The sequence below is a fragment of the Hippocampus comes genome, unplaced genomic scaffold (assembly GCF_001891065.2).
Source record: "Hippocampus comes isolate QL1 unplaced genomic scaffold, H_comes_QL1_v1.1 scaffold10, whole genome shotgun sequence".
NCBI lineage: Eukaryota > Metazoa > Chordata > Actinopteri > Syngnathiformes > Syngnathidae > Hippocampus > Hippocampus comes.
The window spans coordinates 444,344-462,153 of NW_017805001.1; the positions used below are offsets into that span (position 1 = coordinate 444,344).

General features: G+C 43.2%; 3 protein-coding genes across 3 annotated transcripts in view; 1 reads left to right on the top strand and 2 right to left on the bottom strand.

The window, feature by feature from the left end:
- kat2a (K(lysine) acetyltransferase 2A) lies at nucleotides 1-7,408 on the bottom strand. The gene is made up of 17 exons (XM_019896960.1): nucleotides 7,122-7,408; nucleotides 6,707-6,830; nucleotides 5,781-5,926; nucleotides 5,607-5,696; nucleotides 5,115-5,488; nucleotides 4,433-4,539; nucleotides 4,086-4,187; nucleotides 3,871-4,007; nucleotides 3,587-3,795; nucleotides 3,377-3,503; nucleotides 2,567-2,677; nucleotides 2,354-2,497; nucleotides 2,112-2,226; nucleotides 1,986-2,022; nucleotides 1,454-1,517; nucleotides 1,222-1,306; nucleotides 1-846 (listed from the first exon to the last, which is right to left on the bottom strand). Exons 1-17 carry the CDS (start codon nucleotides 7,350-7,352, stop codon nucleotides 653-655), a joined length of 2,397 nt encoding a protein of 798 aa, XP_019752519.1. The 5' UTR covers nucleotides 7,353-7,408; the 3' UTR covers nucleotides 1-652.
- A 1,773-nt stretch (nucleotides 7,409-9,181) lies between these two features.
- rab5c (RAB5C, member RAS oncogene family) lies at nucleotides 9,182-16,041 on the bottom strand. The gene is made up of 6 exons (XM_019897018.1): nucleotides 15,944-16,041; nucleotides 11,923-12,194; nucleotides 10,905-11,056; nucleotides 10,617-10,739; nucleotides 10,447-10,540; nucleotides 9,182-10,187 (listed from the first exon to the last, which is right to left on the bottom strand). Exons 2-6 carry the CDS (start codon nucleotides 12,089-12,091, stop codon nucleotides 10,051-10,053), a joined length of 675 nt encoding a protein of 224 aa, XP_019752577.1. The 5' UTR covers nucleotides 12,092-12,194; nucleotides 15,944-16,041; the 3' UTR covers nucleotides 9,182-10,050.
- Nucleotides 16,042-17,297: 1,256 nt separating this feature from the next.
- The window catches only part of LOC109532318 (LIM and SH3 domain protein 1-like), a 22,637-nt gene continuing 22,124 nt past the window's right edge, over nucleotides 17,298-17,810 (top strand). The window contains exon 1 of the mRNA XM_019897159.1: nucleotides 17,298-17,637. Coding sequence (XP_019752718.1) covers nucleotides 17,569-17,637 — 69 coding nt within the window. The 5' untranslated portion in view covers nucleotides 17,298-17,568. The remainder of the gene's footprint in view (nucleotides 17,638-17,810) is intronic.

The window sequence follows — 17,810 nt, forward strand, 5'->3', positions numbered from 1 at the left end:
TTTACCACCAAAAAAAAAACCAACCTTTTATTGTTATTAACAGTACTACAGTGACAGTAAATAGCATTTAAACCATGACGTCATGGAAATGTAACGCTTGATGTTTGAAGTCGGAAAGAACCGCAAGTTTTTTTTTTCTTTTAACTGGAGGTTTCTGAAGGCAGCAAATTCTTGCGTAGCACCCAATTAATGCACTTTTTAAGCACATATTTTAAGACAGAGGCACAGCAATTTTATTTCTTACCTCTGTTCTATGTAATCACGTTTTTAGCACAAAGAGCTGCAAAACCTGTTTGTGACAGTGATGGTGACAAGACCTAAAACGTTCATTTGAACAAGTGTCAATTTTCGAGCACAAAATCCATTTTGTGCGCTTTCATTTAAAATATATTTTTATATACAAAAATAAACAACAAAAAGGGGGAAAAAAAGACGCAGCAGGGAGCTTCAAGTGTGTCAGTAACCGAAGGCAACGTGGCTTTCAAGTCCCCGAGGTCCAGGTTTTGGCGACTGAACAGGTGGAATGATGTTTACATCTTATAAATAAAGTTGGTGTCCGGTGTAGAACTTTGGTACTGCGTTGTGTCGTGTTCGACTCCTGCTCAAAAAAAACAAAAAACAACAAAACCCAGCAATAACAACAACAAAAAGCTCATTTTTCAATGAGGCCACCATCTTTGAGCTTGAAGTAGAAGAACTTTTCGAGGGTGTTGGCCGACTTGCAGTACTCGCTGTCAGGCGGGTTGTACTCGCGGCAATTGGTAATGATGCGCTGCAGGTCGGCGATGAACAGCTTCTTGGTCACGTAGTAGCGATTCTTCAGGCGCTCGGTCATGGTCTTCAGGTCTGCGGAAAGATGCAAACAACTTCACGCGCTTTCCAACAAGCAACAGTTTGGCAAATGTTTAAAAAGGGGGCTCCAAGCTACTTAATGTCACTTCCGTTAGAAGTTCACTGTCAAACTAAACGAAACAACACACACAGGCATTAAATCTTTATCCTCTGTGCAAAACAGCTTTGTTTGTTTGTATGACTGAATTATACTAGCGCCCTGATTGATAAATTAAAATTGATCACATTTTCCAAGAAAAAGACTTGAATAGGCAATGCTTCGTATTTGTCACCTCTTTAAGATATTTTACATATTAGGTTTAACATGAAATATTTTTCATATTTCGCATATCATCATTCTGTACTGATATGGAATGAGTGTCAGCATACCGATGGGGAAGCGGATGATCTCATAGTAATCGGGTGCTTCGGACTTCTTGACGGGCTCCATGAACGGCCAAGCATCGGGGTGAGTCTACCCAAAAATAAACAAAAAAATAAAAATAAACCAATAAAACATCAGAGCACACAACGGACACTTGGCACAAAATGATGTCTATGAGACAAGACGCCAAATGCTTTTTAACCTGGACATGCTACTAGAGGTATGTGTCAATCTTACCTTGATTTGGGCCAGTAGGTTCTTGAGCATGTTGTATAACACATCAGGGTCCTTCACTTCTTTTCTACAAAACAACTCCTTAGTGTTAGCACCAAAATCAGAGCAAATTATAAAAATCTCTATTTCAAATGACTTAAATTAAAAAGGCCCTTAAAGAGGAGAAACAAATGTATTGCCTCCAATAAAGCAATACTTAAAAAAAAAAGTACAGGACAAAGGAGAATGTGTTAATCGCACCTGTTACTATTACATCATACAAATTAAATTAAATTCAGTGACCCCCGTGAGGATAAGTGGATCATATGAATGGATGAATCCAATTTTGAGCTTGCCCAGCATCCGACAGTTACTCTCCATTACAAATCACAATCATAAAAAAAAATATACAGAGTTTTATGTCGGTTGGAAATGTCTTTGTTGGTGTCACATGATTCCGGTGAAGCCTCAAGACAAATATTTTGTGTCGACTATTTTTTTTTTGGTCCACTTATTGGAGCCCTACTTCTAAGATTTAAATCCCTACTGCACTTACACTTTCTCCTTGCCGCTTGGTTTCCATCCTGTTTCTCCTTCGGGACAACGAAGAAGAAAAAAAACAAAACATGAGTGCATTTTGGCTCGCTTAATACCGTTATTGCGCTGAGACCTAAACACTGACGTATGCCGGGAATACTCTCCACGGGGATTTGTCGCACGCCCTCCTTGAAGCAGGTGAGGCCCGGGTAGACTTTCCTGATCTGACTCTGTTTCCTCTCGATCAGCTTCTTGATGATCTGACAAAGGGGTTCGAGGAGCTATCGAGTTATTCTGTGGACGGACCCGTGGCTCTCCTTGCCCACGTGGCAAATTTTGGCTCACGACTACAAGAAGTAGCAACTGTGTCAAATTAAGACTGTGAACCTCTTTCTGCCTCTTTATGATGTGCGACAGCTCCGTGTACGGGATCCTTGGGTTCAACTCGCACTCCATCAGCGTGGCTCCTTCGTAGTCTTTAATGTAGCCCAGGTAGCGACTCTTGGGCACTTTGATGTCTTTGGAGAAGCCCTGCCAAAAGGAGGAAATGAGTCGAATTTGAGGGAAAAATGGCTCGAGAGTTAAGTGTCAGGAGCTCACCTGCTTCTTGAAGTAGCCAATGGCGTACTCGTCGGCGTAGGTGAGAAAGTAGAGGATGTTGTGTTTGATGTGGTACTCCTTCAGGTGGTTCATCAAGTGCGTGCCGTAGCCCTGATGAAGGCAGAGGAGCGAGCAAAGATGAGGTTTTAGTTTTGAGTTTGATCCTTCAAAATACTTGGTGGTGTACAACGACACAGACGGTTGGATCCAAAATTAAATGGGGAAAAAAAAAAGCTGACAAATCAGAAAATTGATTGTGATGTGTTTCACACTTTTCAAGATATTTTTTCCGAGCTGAAATAATTTTTGACAAAGATTCATATTTTTTTTCCAAATGTGGCATTTTTCCCCCCTCGTGAGTGTATGACAAAGTTGTATATTTCAAGGAGAAAACAAAGTACTACAAAAAAAAAATGTTTTTGCAAGACAAAGTCATAGCCCTCCAAGAATGGTCCTTTTTTTCCCTATTAGTTAATGATGCCAAAAAAAGAACAAAAGTACAACGAGACAGACGGTTGGATCCAAAATTAAATGGAAATTGGCATCATTAACTAATTCCCTATTAGTTAATGATGCCAAAAAAAGAACAAAAGTTTTGAGACAAAAGTGTTTTTCTGAAAGAAAAAAGTTCTGTATCCTGAAAATGACATCACAGTTGCTCAGCACTCAGATAACAACCAACCGCAGCTCATCTTGCGAGCGTCACATGACCAAACTCAGAAAACAGGTGAGCCCTGAGCGTCTGTGATGTCATTTTCAGTCGACAGCAAGTGGCAAAAAAAATGAAAATAGCAAAGTCGTTTGGCATACCTTGACCTGCTCGTTGGAGGTGACGGCGCAGAAGACAATCTCTGTGAAGCCCTGAGTGGGAAACATCCTAAAACAGATGCCCCCGATGACACGGCCATCTTTGATGAGGGCTAGAGTCTTGTGCTTCCTGTTTGGCGGAAAGGACAAAAAGAAAAACTGAGGCAATATCATGAGCGGGCATGTGCGCAGTACAAGATAGATGGATCTTACGGGTCAAAGACGAGGCGCGTGATGTACTCTTTGGGCATGCGAGGTAACTGGTGCGAGAAGACATTCTGCAGGCCCACCAGCCACATCAGGATCTTCTTGTTGGACTTTTGTGACAGCGAGTTGCCGATCACGTGGAACTCGATGATCCCGCGACGTTCCTCCAGACGGGCCGTCTCGTCGCGGGCCGCGTTGGGCGTCAGCAGGTTGGTCTGCAAATGGAAATGCGCTCCGTCACATCCGTCAGATCTCTTTTAAAAATAACAATTTGGCATCGCGTGACCGACCTCGGGACCCAACATGGCGGCGGGGTCCGTGATGGTCATCATGACCTCGTTGACGAGCTCCATGGGAATGTCACCCATCACGCGGATGCGCTTTGCATCCTCCAACGTCAGTGCCTCGGGGAGTTTACGCTTCTCGCCTGAAAAGGGAGGGCAAAAAAAAAAAAATCTAAGGACAAGAAGCGGTTGGCAGCGTTGAACGCGTCAAAGATGCCGACCTGGAATTGGCTCGGAACCTGACGCATCCAGACTCAGAGACGAACCCGCGCTCAGAGCCTTGGAGAGGGCGGACGAGCCTGACACTGGCGCCGGACTGATCACTGGAGAACGAACCGATACTGTCATTTCACTGCATTTTATGTAGCCAAATGCACACTCACTGGTCAATTCATAAGACATCCATCCATTGTTAACTCATTCACTCCCAAAGACGTTTTTAAACGTCTTTTCAGACTTGGTCCAGAATTGGCTGGTACTGAATAAGTTAATGATTGTGCGTAAGGTTTAATTCCACACGTGATAAGAAATAAAAACCCTTGCTGGCCGCCCCGAGTCCTCCCCTCACCCATCTGATGTCCCAGCTGCGCCCCGTCGGCGGCAGGCACGGTGAAGTCGGCCTCCCAGATGGGAGAATTTTCACCGTAGATTTCCTCCTCCAGCATCGACAGAAACCTGTCGGCAACATCAATTGTCACGGGAGAATGCAATGTCTTTAGAAAATGATTGTGAATTCTGGAGAGCGCGTGCGAAACTGAAATGCAGGGGAAATCGTTGAATTGTTCAACTGTAGAATGTAAGACTTGAGGTTGGACTGCAAAATGTGGAAGGAGGAAATATCTCCGTTTGGGAATTCTATTGTAAAAAATGTGGTAATTTCATGAACAATTCCAGATATGGCCTGGCTGAGTGGAAATGGTTCGAATCAATCCCGAAATATGGAAGGGGAGAATTTGTAAATACAGAATTTTCTGATAAATACTCGTCTAAATCAAGCTTTAGTTCTAATTTTGACCTCGAGGGAGCAGTCCTTGGTTGCACTCAGCACTTTTTGTTTTCTTAATCTTGGGTGCCGATGCAGCTGCATGTTAGGATACCTTAAGTGTATGTTATTTATGTTTCATGAAATATTCATAGATTCGACCCATGTTTGGCTCTAGACTACTCAAATTTTAGCGGCAGCCACAAAACTTTAAATTAACATCTTTTAAAATGAACAAATGGAGTGAGAGCACCAGCGTGAGACGTACTTGGGGAAGTGTGTCAGGATGAGCGTGCGCTTCTCAGGCAGCAGCTTGTCCTTTTCCACACGGAACTTCTCCAGGAGCTGGCGCCGCGTGACGGTGAAGATGGACTTGAGCAGGCTGCGCCCGAAGACGTGCGTGGTCTCGTAGCGCGGCAGGCTGTCGTTGCTCTGCGGCACGTGGCAGTAGCACAGCCAACGCGTGTAGTCCACCTTGTAGGCCGTGCCGTCGTCCTTCTGCGTGCGCTGCCGGTACTGCGTGGGGGTCTCCAGCTTCCAGTAGTTGAGGCACAGCAGGAACATCTTGGACAGCTCGAACATGGTCTGGCGCTCCTTGGGCGCCAGGTGGCTGAATTTATACTGCACGAAGTTCAACACGCCCTTTGGAGAGGAACGGAGAGAAAACAGTGGCACATCCATTCACGAGCCGTTGCTCGGCATATTTTTTGTCTTGAGTTCTAAGCAAAAATTGATGACAGTTTTGCTTTCTCACACACACCTGTTCAATGTTAGGTTTCTCAAAAGGCGGATTGCCCAGTGATCCTTCCACCACCGGCTGGCTCATCTGCAGGATGCACTTCCTCAGCAGCTACAGAAAAAATAAAAAGACGTTATTACACACAGGACTAATCTGGATTTTTCCCGAGGTCACCGATTTAACGTGTGTGCTCACCTTGAACAGGTAGAAGTAGACTTGCTTGGTGTCCGTGTTCTCCTCCTTATGCACAGACATGAACAGGTTCTCCACATCCACCACCATTCCCAGCAGCCTGTTGATCTCATCCTCGGACACATTCTCCAGGTGGGACACGTGATCGGCTGCAAGACGCAAAAGCATCGAGGTGATGGAATGTAGGCGAGAAGTCACTGGCACAAAGCGCTTCACGCAGGACTTTCATTATACTGCTTTCAGCAGCGACGTCTGTGTACGTACTAATTCTTATCAGTGAGGCCTTAACAAAATTGTGACATTTTCAGCTACACTACTAAATTAGTGATTTAATTGTTTCATTTTGAAATGTTGGATTAATGTTAGCACACAACAGTATGTAAGAGTTATATAGGTATAATACCACTTCAAATAATATCATGTTTGATAACTTGAAAAAATATGCCCCCCTCTCTGAAAAATAACTGGTTTGGAGATTCGAGAATTCAGCGACTATATACGAGGGTGTCCCAAAGGTCACTGACCACTTCCTTTTTTTTATCCTATTTCGTTTCAGGTATCATTCTGACAGACTTGAGGCTGCTTAGTTTTGTCAACAACAGATTTGTGTTTTGAGGAACTTGCCATGCAAAGCGTAAATGGTCCTATGCATTGGAGCAGTGTGATAACCACAAAGTGTCTCAAACTGGTACTAAAATGCAGCTGGGAGAGAAACAGTTCTTGCCAGGTGGCAATTTTGCAATGCTGCTGCAGTGTCAATTGGCCAGCCTGGGGCAAGAAATTATATATGTACAAAAGCTGCAAAAGTTAAGCTCTGAAATGCTGATGGTCTCAAGTCTGTTCAAATGATACCTCAAACAAAATAGTAAAAAAAAAAAAAGGAAGTGTATGGTGACTATGGGACACCCTATATTGAGGATGCTGCTTACCCAGGGCATGTCCACAACTGCGGCACGGCTCGCTCAGGCTGGCGGCATGTTGCTGCAGGTCTACACGGGGTGCCGTGGGGGGGTTCGGGTTCTTCCATCCGTTGCATTTGCAGGTGTCACTAGCCTGAACACGAACACACATACCAGCGGCAATGAATGAATTGTAACAACAGCGAGTGGACTACATGTAGTTTGTTATTGCTGGGCGCCTGGAAGCTAACATTCATTTTAAAATCAATTAATGAGTATAGCTATCCACGTACACTAGCTGCATGGGGTATGTTACCATTAGCTCCTATAGCTACGTGTTTATGACTTCTTCACTTACGACATGGTAAATGAATAAATACAATAATTCTCGTGGAGTGCTTTGTTTTGAACTTTAGCCAGCCTGGCTAACTGGTGAGCTAAGTACCTTGCATGCAGAGAAAACGCCAAGTTTCTCGAGCTTCTTCGCCCGTGGAAAGGCTCGAACTTGGGCTTTCTTTTGGCTGGCGCGTTGCTGCTGGCTCAGCCCAGGCCTGGCTGGGTCGCTGTTAGCCGAACCGGAGCCGGTTGCGACGGCGGCGCCGGACCCAGTCGATCCTGCAGCCGACTGGCCTTGGAGAAGCCGGGGTTGCAGGCCCTGCGCCGCCGGGTCCGACATTTCAAACGTCTTCTTCTTCTACTTCTTCAGTGGCCCGTGAGCTCATCGGTTGCGTTTGGTAGTGGCTGGGAAATTTACAAGAAAGGGACTGATAGAAGGGATTATATTCCCTGTCCGTTTTGAATTCATTGATTTTTGTTGTCAAAATACAGTCTAAGACTCATAATTAAACGTTGAAGCCATATGTTACTTTTGTACACTCGAATTACCTGTTTTGTTGAGGGTTTGTTGAGAAACAAATTACAGTGGATTTACCTTTGCATACGTTGGTCAAAAATGGAAGTTTATTGAAATATTTATAATTAACTACGTACCTTTATAGTACTTCATTGTATTGTAACTCGTCAGCTAAAAAAGCAATACAATTTCTGAAGCTGTCGTACCAAAATCAGCTCGGGTTTCCGCTGCTTTGAAGGCAACGCAAAAGCACAGTTGCACGAGGATTGTGGGTAATGTAGTTTTAAAAGCGTTTCCACCATAAACGAACATTGGGAATAAATATTTTGAGTTCGATTTAAATTTTTTCTAAAAGATTTTCCCATTGTGGGACTGATCTATAAAACTTTAAAAATATATATATATAAAATCTTCCATTGAAAAAAATAGGTGTCACGAAACTGGATCCACTTGATAAGTGCTTATCAAGAATTAGACTCAGGAAAAAATATAACTGCTCCAGGTTTATTGGTAAAATTACATTTTCTTTTCTCCACTCTCCTTGTCACTCTTCTACGCATAGTACAAATGAAGAAAACCAAGGCAAGCAACTCGATTCACAAAGATGATGGGACAGGAAAACGCTGAGTCGAGAATATCGATTCACAAAGATCATGAGACAGAACCAGTGCATTTAATACCATAGATTCAGAAATCCAGAATTAAGACATGGAACAAAATCAAAAAACAAACATCAGAAAATAATGCTGAGAAAGATTGGTAAGATGTTTTGTTTCTGATTGGTTATGAACTCCACAAATCTCCATAGAAATACAACAAAAAACAATCTCATTGTTTTTTTGTTTAATGTTCAAACTACATATGGCTGGCGCTGATGTTAATGCTGCATTACTATTTTTATGGTTGGGTAGTCTAAAAATTAAAAAAAATAATAAATCGAAGTGTCCAACAGATGTTATAATATTGAGAGGACAATATTGCAGCTACACAGTTCTACCAGGAAGGAAGTCTGCCTGTTCTCCATCTTTTCAGTCCTTCCTGTTGCATTACTTTTCTACACAAATACAGAAACAAAAGTGAGCTTTCATGATTTTTTTTAATAATACCATGACTAGGATGTTTGTTCCCCTAAGAGTCCACCATCAAGAGTTTTTTTTTTTTTTTTTTTGGGTGGGGGCTTTAAAACATGATTGGTCGCCAGGCCGATGATGTCGTCAGCCAAACAGTTTGTAATTTCCACTGTGTTTTGGTCCCAACGCGATGACGTTGTTTGACAGCTGTCTTATCGTATCCGGTCCGCTTCATCCGAGCTGGTTAAGTGGCAGGGAAGAGAGACGTAGAGGAAGCCTCGTGAGGGTTAGTTGCCCCCGCTGCTGCCTCCACAACACTGGCTGCTGCGACCCTGGGGCGCGGCCTCCTGCAGGTCCACGCCTCCTCGGGCCCGGCCGCCGCCGCCCGCACCGCCCTGCGGCTCCTTCTTGGGAAGCTTTTTGGCTGGGATTTAAATTTTTTCTAAAAGATTTTCCCATTGTGGGACTGATCTATAAAACTTTAAAAATATATATATATAAAATCTTCCATTGAAAAAAATAGGTGTCACGAAACTGGATCCACTTGATAAGTGCTTATCAAGAATTAGACTCAGGAAAAAATATAACTGCTCCAGGTTTATTGGTAAAATTACATTTTCTTTTCTCCACTCTCCTTGTCACTCTTCTACGCATAGTACAAATGAAGAAAACCAAGGCAAGCAACTCGATTCACAAAGATGATGGGACAGGAAAACGCTGAGTCGAGAATATCGATTCACAAAGATCATGAGACAGAACCAGTGCATTTAATACCATAGATTCAGAAATCCAGAATTAAGACATGGAACAAAATCAAAAAACAAACATCAGAAAATAATGCTGAGAAAGATTGGTAAGATGTTTTGTTTCTGATTGGTTATGAACTCCACAAATCTCCATAGAAATACAACAAAAAACAATCTCATTGTTTTTTTGTTTAATGTTCAAACTACATATGGCTGGCGCTGATGTTAATGCTGCATTACTATTTTTATGGTTGGGTAGTCTAAAAATTAAAAAAAATAATAAATCGAAGTGTCCAACAGATGTTATAATATTGAGAGGACAATATTGCAGCTACACAGTTCTACCAGGAAGGAAGTCTGCCTGTTCTCCATCTTTTCAGTCCTTCCTGTTGCATTACTTTTCTACACAAATACAGAAACAAAAGTGAGCTTTCATGATTTTTTTTAATAATACCATGACTAGGATGTTTGTTCCCCTAAGAGTCCACCATCAAGAGTTTTTTTTTTTTTTTTTTTGGGTGGGGGCTTTAAAACATGATTGGTCGCCAGGCCGATGATGTCGTCAGCCAAACAGTTTGTAATTTCCACTGTGTTTTGGTCCCAACGCGATGACGTTGTTTGACAGCTGTCTTATCGTATCCGGTCCGCTTCATCCGAGCTGGTTAAGTGGCAGGGAAGAGAGACGTAGAGGAAGCCTCGTGAGGGTTAGTTGCCCCCGCTGCTGCCTCCACAACACTGGCTGCTGCGACCCTGGGGCGCGGCCTCCTGCAGGTCCACGCCTCCTCGGGCCCGGCCGCCGCCGCCCGCACCGCCCTGCGGCTCATTCTTGGGAAGCTTTTTGGCTGAGAAGGATCACAAATAGGTGGAAACGTTTTGTTCAAACAGCACTTCATTTTACAAGCATGCATGCACGCACAGAAAATTACTGTATTCTTGACAGTCAATAAAAAGCCAACAGTTGTACATTTTTCTACTGACCCAAATACAAAATGTAAATTACACGGTAAATAGAAAACAGAATAATCGATCCACCCATCTATGGCAAGTGAGGCCATTTCCTTTCTCCTAAGCAGACAGCCGTATTATAAATATGACGCTTACCTATAGCCATAAAAATCTCATTCACATTCATGGCGGTCTTAGCCGACGTCTCCATGAAGAGCAAACTGTTGTCATCCGCGTATGCTTGTGCCTCCTGATGACAGCGGAACAGAGAAGCACACACGTGAGAAATCACACAAATTTAAAAATGCATCCTTTTCAGTCTTTACCTGGAAATCGACAGCCCTCTTGTTGGCCAAGTCCGCTTTATTCCCTGCCAGAGCAATAACAATGTTTGGGCTGGCCTGTCGCTGCAGCTCTTTCACCCAGTTCTTTGCACGTGTGAACGTGTCCTTAAAAAAAAGAAGAAACATCAGATTTTTTTTTATGTGCTACATATGACCGAGTGACATAAAAGCACAAAGGTCTTTAACAATGAAGTAATCATCAACCCAAACAGGAGGACAAGGGACAGCGCACCAATAGCAAAAGTCAGCCCATCTGGGCTTATCACTCACTGTGTTGGTGATGTCATACACAACGATGGCTGCCTGGGCGCCTCGGTAGTACATGGGCGCCAAGCTGTGGTAACGCTCCTGGCCCGCAGTGTCCCAGATTTCAAACTTGACTGTTGTGTCATCCAAGCATACCGTCTGTGTGAGGAAGGCCGCTATGCGGGAAGCAAAGCAAAGTCTGTTATCATTACCGTGTATGTCTGTCCAAAGGGAAAACTCCAAATGTGGATTGAATTTTTCTACATTGAAAAAAATATATATATATTTTTCTTGGTCTAATTATTTAGTGTTGTATAAAAAGAAAATGATTTGTTTATTGGGCAGTTTGATTTCAAGCTGGGATGGCCAACTGGCAGATCACGGGCTGTATGCGGGCACTGGTCCTGTGATTAATTTTTATGAATGGGGAAAAAAAACATTCCCCTTTTAAATATTAGTTTTGATTTTTTTGGTTTTTTTTACAAACCCCTCAAAATTCTTCCCCCCCAAAACTGATACACATATATTATACGTTCACATGAAAACAGGAGGCAAACGTCAAAAAATATATACAGAAAAATGAAAGAAAAAAATATGACAATGTGCAACTGGGAATATGAATCAACTGTCGTTTTTCAATTGTAATATCAAAATTCACCACTAGATGACAGAAATGTCTTAGGCGGTCTTAGGCTGACTGCCATACACTACAACATGAGTAGACCAAATACTATTTTTGTGGCGTTGGAATGATATGCAGGACAAACATAGGATCTCAATAATATTTAGAATTTGAATGAGTTGATTATTATTACTATTATTTTTTTTTTTTTAAAGATGCCCAAAATTTGTTCTTGCACTTAATGTTGGTTTACCGTTCAGCAGTTTTGTGCTGCCGCCCTTGAATGGTAACTGCTGACTCGGGTCCTTGTCACATGACAGAGGAAACCAAGCTCTCACTTCCACAGCACATACTTGAACACATTAGTAATCTTTGACCGGCACTGCCGCTGACTTAGCGGAGTGTGAAGGTTAAACCCACCTCCGATTGTGCTCTCCTGGTACTCGTGGAACTGGCCTTTGACAAAGCGTAGCACCAGGCTGGACTTGCCCACCGCCGATTCGCCCAGCAGCACCAGCTTGAACTGGCAAATTTTGTTGCTGGCTGCCGCGGCACCGTTGGTCCGCGCAGGTCCGCCTCGTCCGGCCATAGGTGGGACTTTATTCAGGGTGGGGGAAGGTGTAAGAAGCAGTGGTAGGGTGGCCGGGTTCAGTTAAGGCAGGAGCCAAGAGGAAGAGACCAAGCCAGGGGAACTGAAAAACAGCAAGTTGTTACACACATTAAATTACGATTGAGTTAAATTCTGATTCTTTTTACTTTTGTACAGACAACGTAGAGTTATGTTTTTCAGCTGTAAGATCACATACTGGATCCATATAAACATGTTTTGGTATCATCAAGAGTGGGAAGAGCAGCAATAGAAGCATACGTGGGTTGCCGTGACTGGCACAGCTTTGATGCTAGTACAGTCCCCAAAAAATAAAAATTCAAGCCAGGACAGCGACCACAAATATTAGTACTATTCTCTCCATCACACTAAAACCACAAAGTGGTCCCAGTGGGTCAAACTTCGACTTATTTCATTGATTACAAGTTTCATTTTCATGAAATGAACACTGCCAAGTGTTGAAAAAAATCACATTTCATCAAGGGTACTCAAAAAAGTCAGTCAAGTGACCTCGAAATAGATCAAATAACAAAAAAGAGGAGCTGGACTTCACACTTAACTTCCTGGCTGACACCATCAGCATGTGAGTTTTGTGGCATTGTGTGTGTGTGTGTGTGGGGGGCGGGGGGGTTTACAATTCAGAAAGCTACACTTGCACTAACATGTTGCAAAACGTGGAGGTCAGCCAGCTTCGGCGCTCAGCGACAGGACAGGAAACGCAGGAAGTGGAAAGCGAGCAGAAGAGGTTTTTACCGCCGAGCACAATAAAAAGTCTGGAGGAACCTCGGCTTGGTCATGTGGCACGAGTGAGGAGGCGTCGGGCGCCATGAAAGATGAAGTTAGAACATCGCGGCTGATGCAATCAACTTTATTTTACAAGCTGCTGAGCCTGGCTTAATCTTCAACATGTGACGGGAGATCACGACTCCCTCCATAAAATATTCAGCAGCAGCCAATCACGAGGCCGATGGGTACCTATGCGATCAAACGCACAGAAACATCAAGCTGCTCGATTCCTCTGGCCAATATTTAGTGTGGTACAAACCTCACAGTGACTATTAAGAAAGGCTGACTGACCGATTACAAGTTTGTTTTCTTTTTTTTTTGTAGCGGTACCATCATTTTTATCCAGGTCTTTCATTTGTTTTTCTTTTTTTTTAAGTATTCTGTTGAACCCCAATTAAAAAGCAATGGCACGTTTTCATTCATTAATTTTCATAAGATTTTCATTATTTCTGTTTATCAGATTCAATTTATTTCCATGACTACTTTGGGTTTTTCTTTGTGAACCAATTTTGTCTGTGGGTGTAAGTGCAGCTGATCGCTTTCCATTCAGACATTTTTTTTTCTTGGGAGTACAAAGCTTCTCACATTCAACGGATGCTTTGCTTGCATCCTTAAAGGACCTCCTCTGGGAAGTGGGTCAGAGAGTGTGAGCGAGAGAGAGAGAAAGAGAGAGAGACTTGGACGAAGAGGGAAAAGAAAGGCAGGAAGGAGGAGCTGTCAAGAGGGGCAGAACCAGTGATATATTCTTAATGGCCTCCTCCTGTACACGGTCTACACAATGGTCAAAAATTCAGTGACTTAATGTGTACGAAAACTCCGTTTCACTCTGAGTAAACCATCCATAACAGTAGTAGAAACACAGGAGTTCAAACGCAGAAGCCGACAGCAATTTTTTAAAACCCTTGCAGGGGATAGCGCTGACTACAGTGGACACCTTATCATGTTATCAGGTTACAAAGTGGATGACAGGGTTAAAGAGTGGAAATTATTTTTCACAACTGAAGCTGCATGATTTAATGAGAAATAACGGCCGCAGGTGACATGGAGAAAATACGTACAGACTTGCAACTGACTTAAGCGGAGACGAGGATAGCTCTGGCAAAATACGTATGGAAATGGTTGGTTTCTGCCTATTAAATCCTTTTGTTTTTGGCGAGCTTTACATTTTTTTAAGGGTTACAAAATGCATGTGATTTTGTCCAACTGGCACTTGCTGGCTTTTAAACTTGAACGCCTCAGTTGTCGATAGGATTTCGTAAAAAGCCAAGCTCAGCAATGGCGAGGGACTTGGCTATATGTTTGTCTGTCTGTCTGGCATGGGCTTTCGAGTTTCAGGGGAATGTTTAGGGATGCAAACTGGTGACATAACTCAGGAAAGGCAAACAGGAAAGTCATCAACAGCAGTTAGCTGCAAGGTCAGTAGGGAAGAAAAAAAATCTCTGGAATTTCCTTTTCCTCTGACTTCTATGAAGAGAGCATCACTAGAATCAAAAGTTCCGGTTTGATTTCTAATACAACTAAAAATATGCCTCTCAAGCCCGAACTTCCCACAAGACGTCATGAATGTTCCCAGAGAGCTATGGTATACATGCGTCGAGGATTCACATATTCGATTTTTTTGCGACACATATTCCCCCAAAAAAGACTCCAATGTCATTTTGAATCAGTTCAACTAGCAATAAAGCAGTGATATTGTGGTGGTTATAATCCTTTTTTGCAATGGGTATTTCAAAACAAAAGTTGCAGCAACACATATTACAGTTCTCAGAGGTTTATAATGGGTGGGCACAATTTTGGTGTGGTTTTCAAAGGAGCACCATTTTATAACTTAACAGCACAATGTGCAATGATCCTCGTTAAGTTTTGGTTTTTGTGCCGTCCACAAATATGGAACCCACTGGCTCTTTATTCCCACTTGCTGAGTGTCACTATCGGCATGCAACTCTGTGACATGCCGTAGCTACCAGATGTTCATTATCAATGGCACCAGCACACCCCTGAGAAATAATGTAGTCATTGGGTAATTTGTTCTCCCTCACCGGAGCGCTAGCTGTGATGAAGGTACAGTTCTATGAAGGCGAGGTGAGGGGTGAACCTTATTGGGGTACTATTTGTAACCGGAGGGGCTTGAGAAAAAAAATAGGCAAATGCAAAGTGGCATACTAATATCTGGCATGCATTCAATATCTTTCATGTGCATGTGCACCTGCATACCACTTAATTGCACCCCTTCATATATTTTGTTATCCCCTATGAAAAACGAATATTTAGTTGGAAAAATTATCTTTGGCATGTCTGTAAAGTATTGTAGTTCCAAGGAAATCAAAAGGAGCTCAACATCACGTGCCGCCCCGCCTCTTTAAGGCACATGCGTGTGTGTTATTGTACACTGACATGCATTTAAAAGGCGTGGAAGAGGTAATAAAACATATATGATGATCTTTTTATATTGCGCGTTTGCACCTTTGAGAGGGTCTCTATGGCTCATTGCGGGCCGTTCGTATATCGGTATACCTCGTAAACCATGGACCCTGACAATTTTCTACAACCTCTGCGCGGCCCTTCAACGGCGAATCACTGCTTTTAGGTGTCTAGCACTCAAGCTACACAACTAGCCAGGCTAGCGTCAGCTCTGGCCACTATCCTTAGCCAATGCTAGCCCGTTAGCATCATCAGCTGAGCTAACGGCGAAAGATATCGGAAGGAAGGAAGGTCCCTCCCCCCGAAAAAAAAAACTTCACATTCCGCTTACGTGAGCAGCCCAACATCAAAGTAACGAAAACGCAGTTTGGCAAAATACAACAAGGCGCTCCTCTGGTTTGTTACTGTGGCCGAAAATTATGTCATAAGCGGGTGAAAAATATGACTGTCGCGTCATTTTTTTTGCTGGACGGTCAGTTCAGTCTCGGCAACCTAGCGAAGCAACCCCGCCACTTTACTGAGATCGCTTTCAAAACCTGAACAACGTCTACTTAGTATACATTAATAGATAGCCGGCTCGAATTGATCCGCTGATTGGTAAGCGTAATTTGAATAGATTTGACTTACATCACTTTTTCTTCTTTGAGTGTTCTCATCGGCCGTCTTCTTCTCCGTCTTCTCCTTCTTCTTCTCGGGCTCTGTGGCGTTACCTTCCGGGAACCGCCTACTTTGACGTCACTGTCTGACTAACCAATGACAAGCACACCCAAGAAGTCTCGCAGTCGTATCGTGAGACTTAAATATTTTTGCCAAATACACGTACTGTACTTTCACGAGTTTTTTTGATTTTCTTATTCGCTCATATTTCACCTGCAACAAATCAATTAATAGAGAGTAAATGAAAAAAAAATACTAGTAATACATTGTTTACTGGCCAATGGCAAATTTTAATCAGATGCCTTTATTTATCGGTGTCATTCTATTATGCACCCAACCATGTGTTAACCGTTTATGCTCACAAGGGTATGAGAAATGTTATTCAATTGATTAAATGTACTTTGCCAAAGAAGGGCTTCAAACAGGATGCTCTCAGAGGAAAGTTGACCTGAGTGAGTTTAGAAATGTTTTCCCGATGACACATTTTCATCACAAATTGAAATATAGTGACTAGGCTCTCAAGGCCTTCTGTGGCTGCAATGCATGCTACTGGGCCATCACAGAGCTTTTTGACACTACAACGAGGCACTCTAAAGGCGCAAATTCCTGTTCTTTCCCCATTCTCTATATGTGACACTTGTGGCGAACGTTGAGGCTCTCTGGCTCACCGCATGTTGCAATGGCACCGAATAACCACTAGGCGGTGGAATCCCAACTGCGTCACTTGGCACCATTTTAGCTGTGCTCCCCAAAAATCTGGAAAAGGGAAATGGTAAGAAACAGTTGAACACTGTTGCTCCATAATTACGTCCTGGTGCTGTATGTACATGTTTCCTGCAATTAATTTCAAAATAAATCTCTGAATTCACTTCACAGGGTCTTTCAAAGTACAGCCTGAGTACTTGTGACACATCGGAAACACTAAGCAAATATAGCAGGCCTTTGCGAGGGTAGTCAGTAGGTGTCAGTGTAACCACGCGTTGTTTTGACATTCGCTGAACGCTTGCAGTGAACGTGGCAAAAACAGATGCGCACCGATGTGGTTCAATGTTTTTTGTTTTTTTGCACAATACTGCAATTGGTTTCAATTCCCGCAGGACACCCAACGCAACCTGTAGGGGTCGCGTCGTAACACACAGACTGTGATACAGGCGTCTAAAAAAAACAAGAACATGCAATCAAAGTCGTCAAAGTGCATGACGTCACGCGTTCTCTTTGATTTGTGACGATATTTAACGATTTTTTTTTTAATCGGAGGAGAGACTCCTACGCTTCTGGGAACGGGGGCGAGCGTGTCGGATCGGGAGGGGCGGCGGGGGAAGGAAGAGGAGGCGTCGGGGGCGCGCCTTTCGCATCGGCTGCTGCTTCTCGCACCCAGTGTGGGCTACTGACAGCCAGCTGTGCGGCTACACGACGACGACAAGAACAGCTGCGAATCCACTGCCCTCCAACATTTAACGCTCCACTCCTCCAGTGCGCGTTTGGGAGGCGAATAAAGCTCAAGGAGAGAGAAGAGAGGAAGAGGAAGACAGAAAAGGGCTCGTTTCGTCGTCGGTTCCTGTGCTAGCTTTGCTAAAGACGAGCATTCCTCCGACATGAATCCGCTGTGTAGCAGATGTAATCTCGTCGTCTACCCCACGGAAAAAATCAATTGTCTGGACAAGGTAAGCGCACTGAAATCCTTTTAATGGTCACTTTTGTGTTAATAAATAACCAATGTTCAGTCACTCCATTTAGGCTTGGGGTTTTTTTGAGCTGTAAAAGGGAGACACCTTCCGGATTTTTTTTTTTTTTTTTTTTTGTGTATAAAACAAGAGCCCGAAAACCCGAAGGGGCG

Coding starts and splice junctions, on each gene's coding strand:
- kat2a (XM_019896960.1), bottom strand. CDS start 7,352: ATGTCGGACCCGGCGGCGCAGGGCCTGCAACCCCGGCTTCTCCAAGGC. Junction 1,307..1,453: donor ACCTACTGGCCCAAATCAAG/GTAAGATTGACA, acceptor ATTTTTGGGTAG/ACTCACCCCGATGCTTGGCC. Junction 847..1,221: donor GATCATCCGCTTCCCCATCG/GTATGCTGACAC, acceptor ATCTTTCCGCAG/ACCTGAAGACCATGACCGAG.
- rab5c (XM_019897018.1), bottom strand. CDS start 12,091: ATGGCCGGACGAGGCGGACCTGCGCGGACCAACGGTGCCGCGGCAGCC. Junction 10,740..10,904: donor TGTATGACATCACCAACACA/GTGAGTGATAAG, acceptor CTTTTTTTTAAG/GACACGTTCACACGTGCAAA. Junction 10,188..10,446: donor TGAGATTTTTATGGCTATAG/GTAAGCGTCATA, acceptor GATCCTTCTCAG/CCAAAAAGCTTCCCAAGAAT.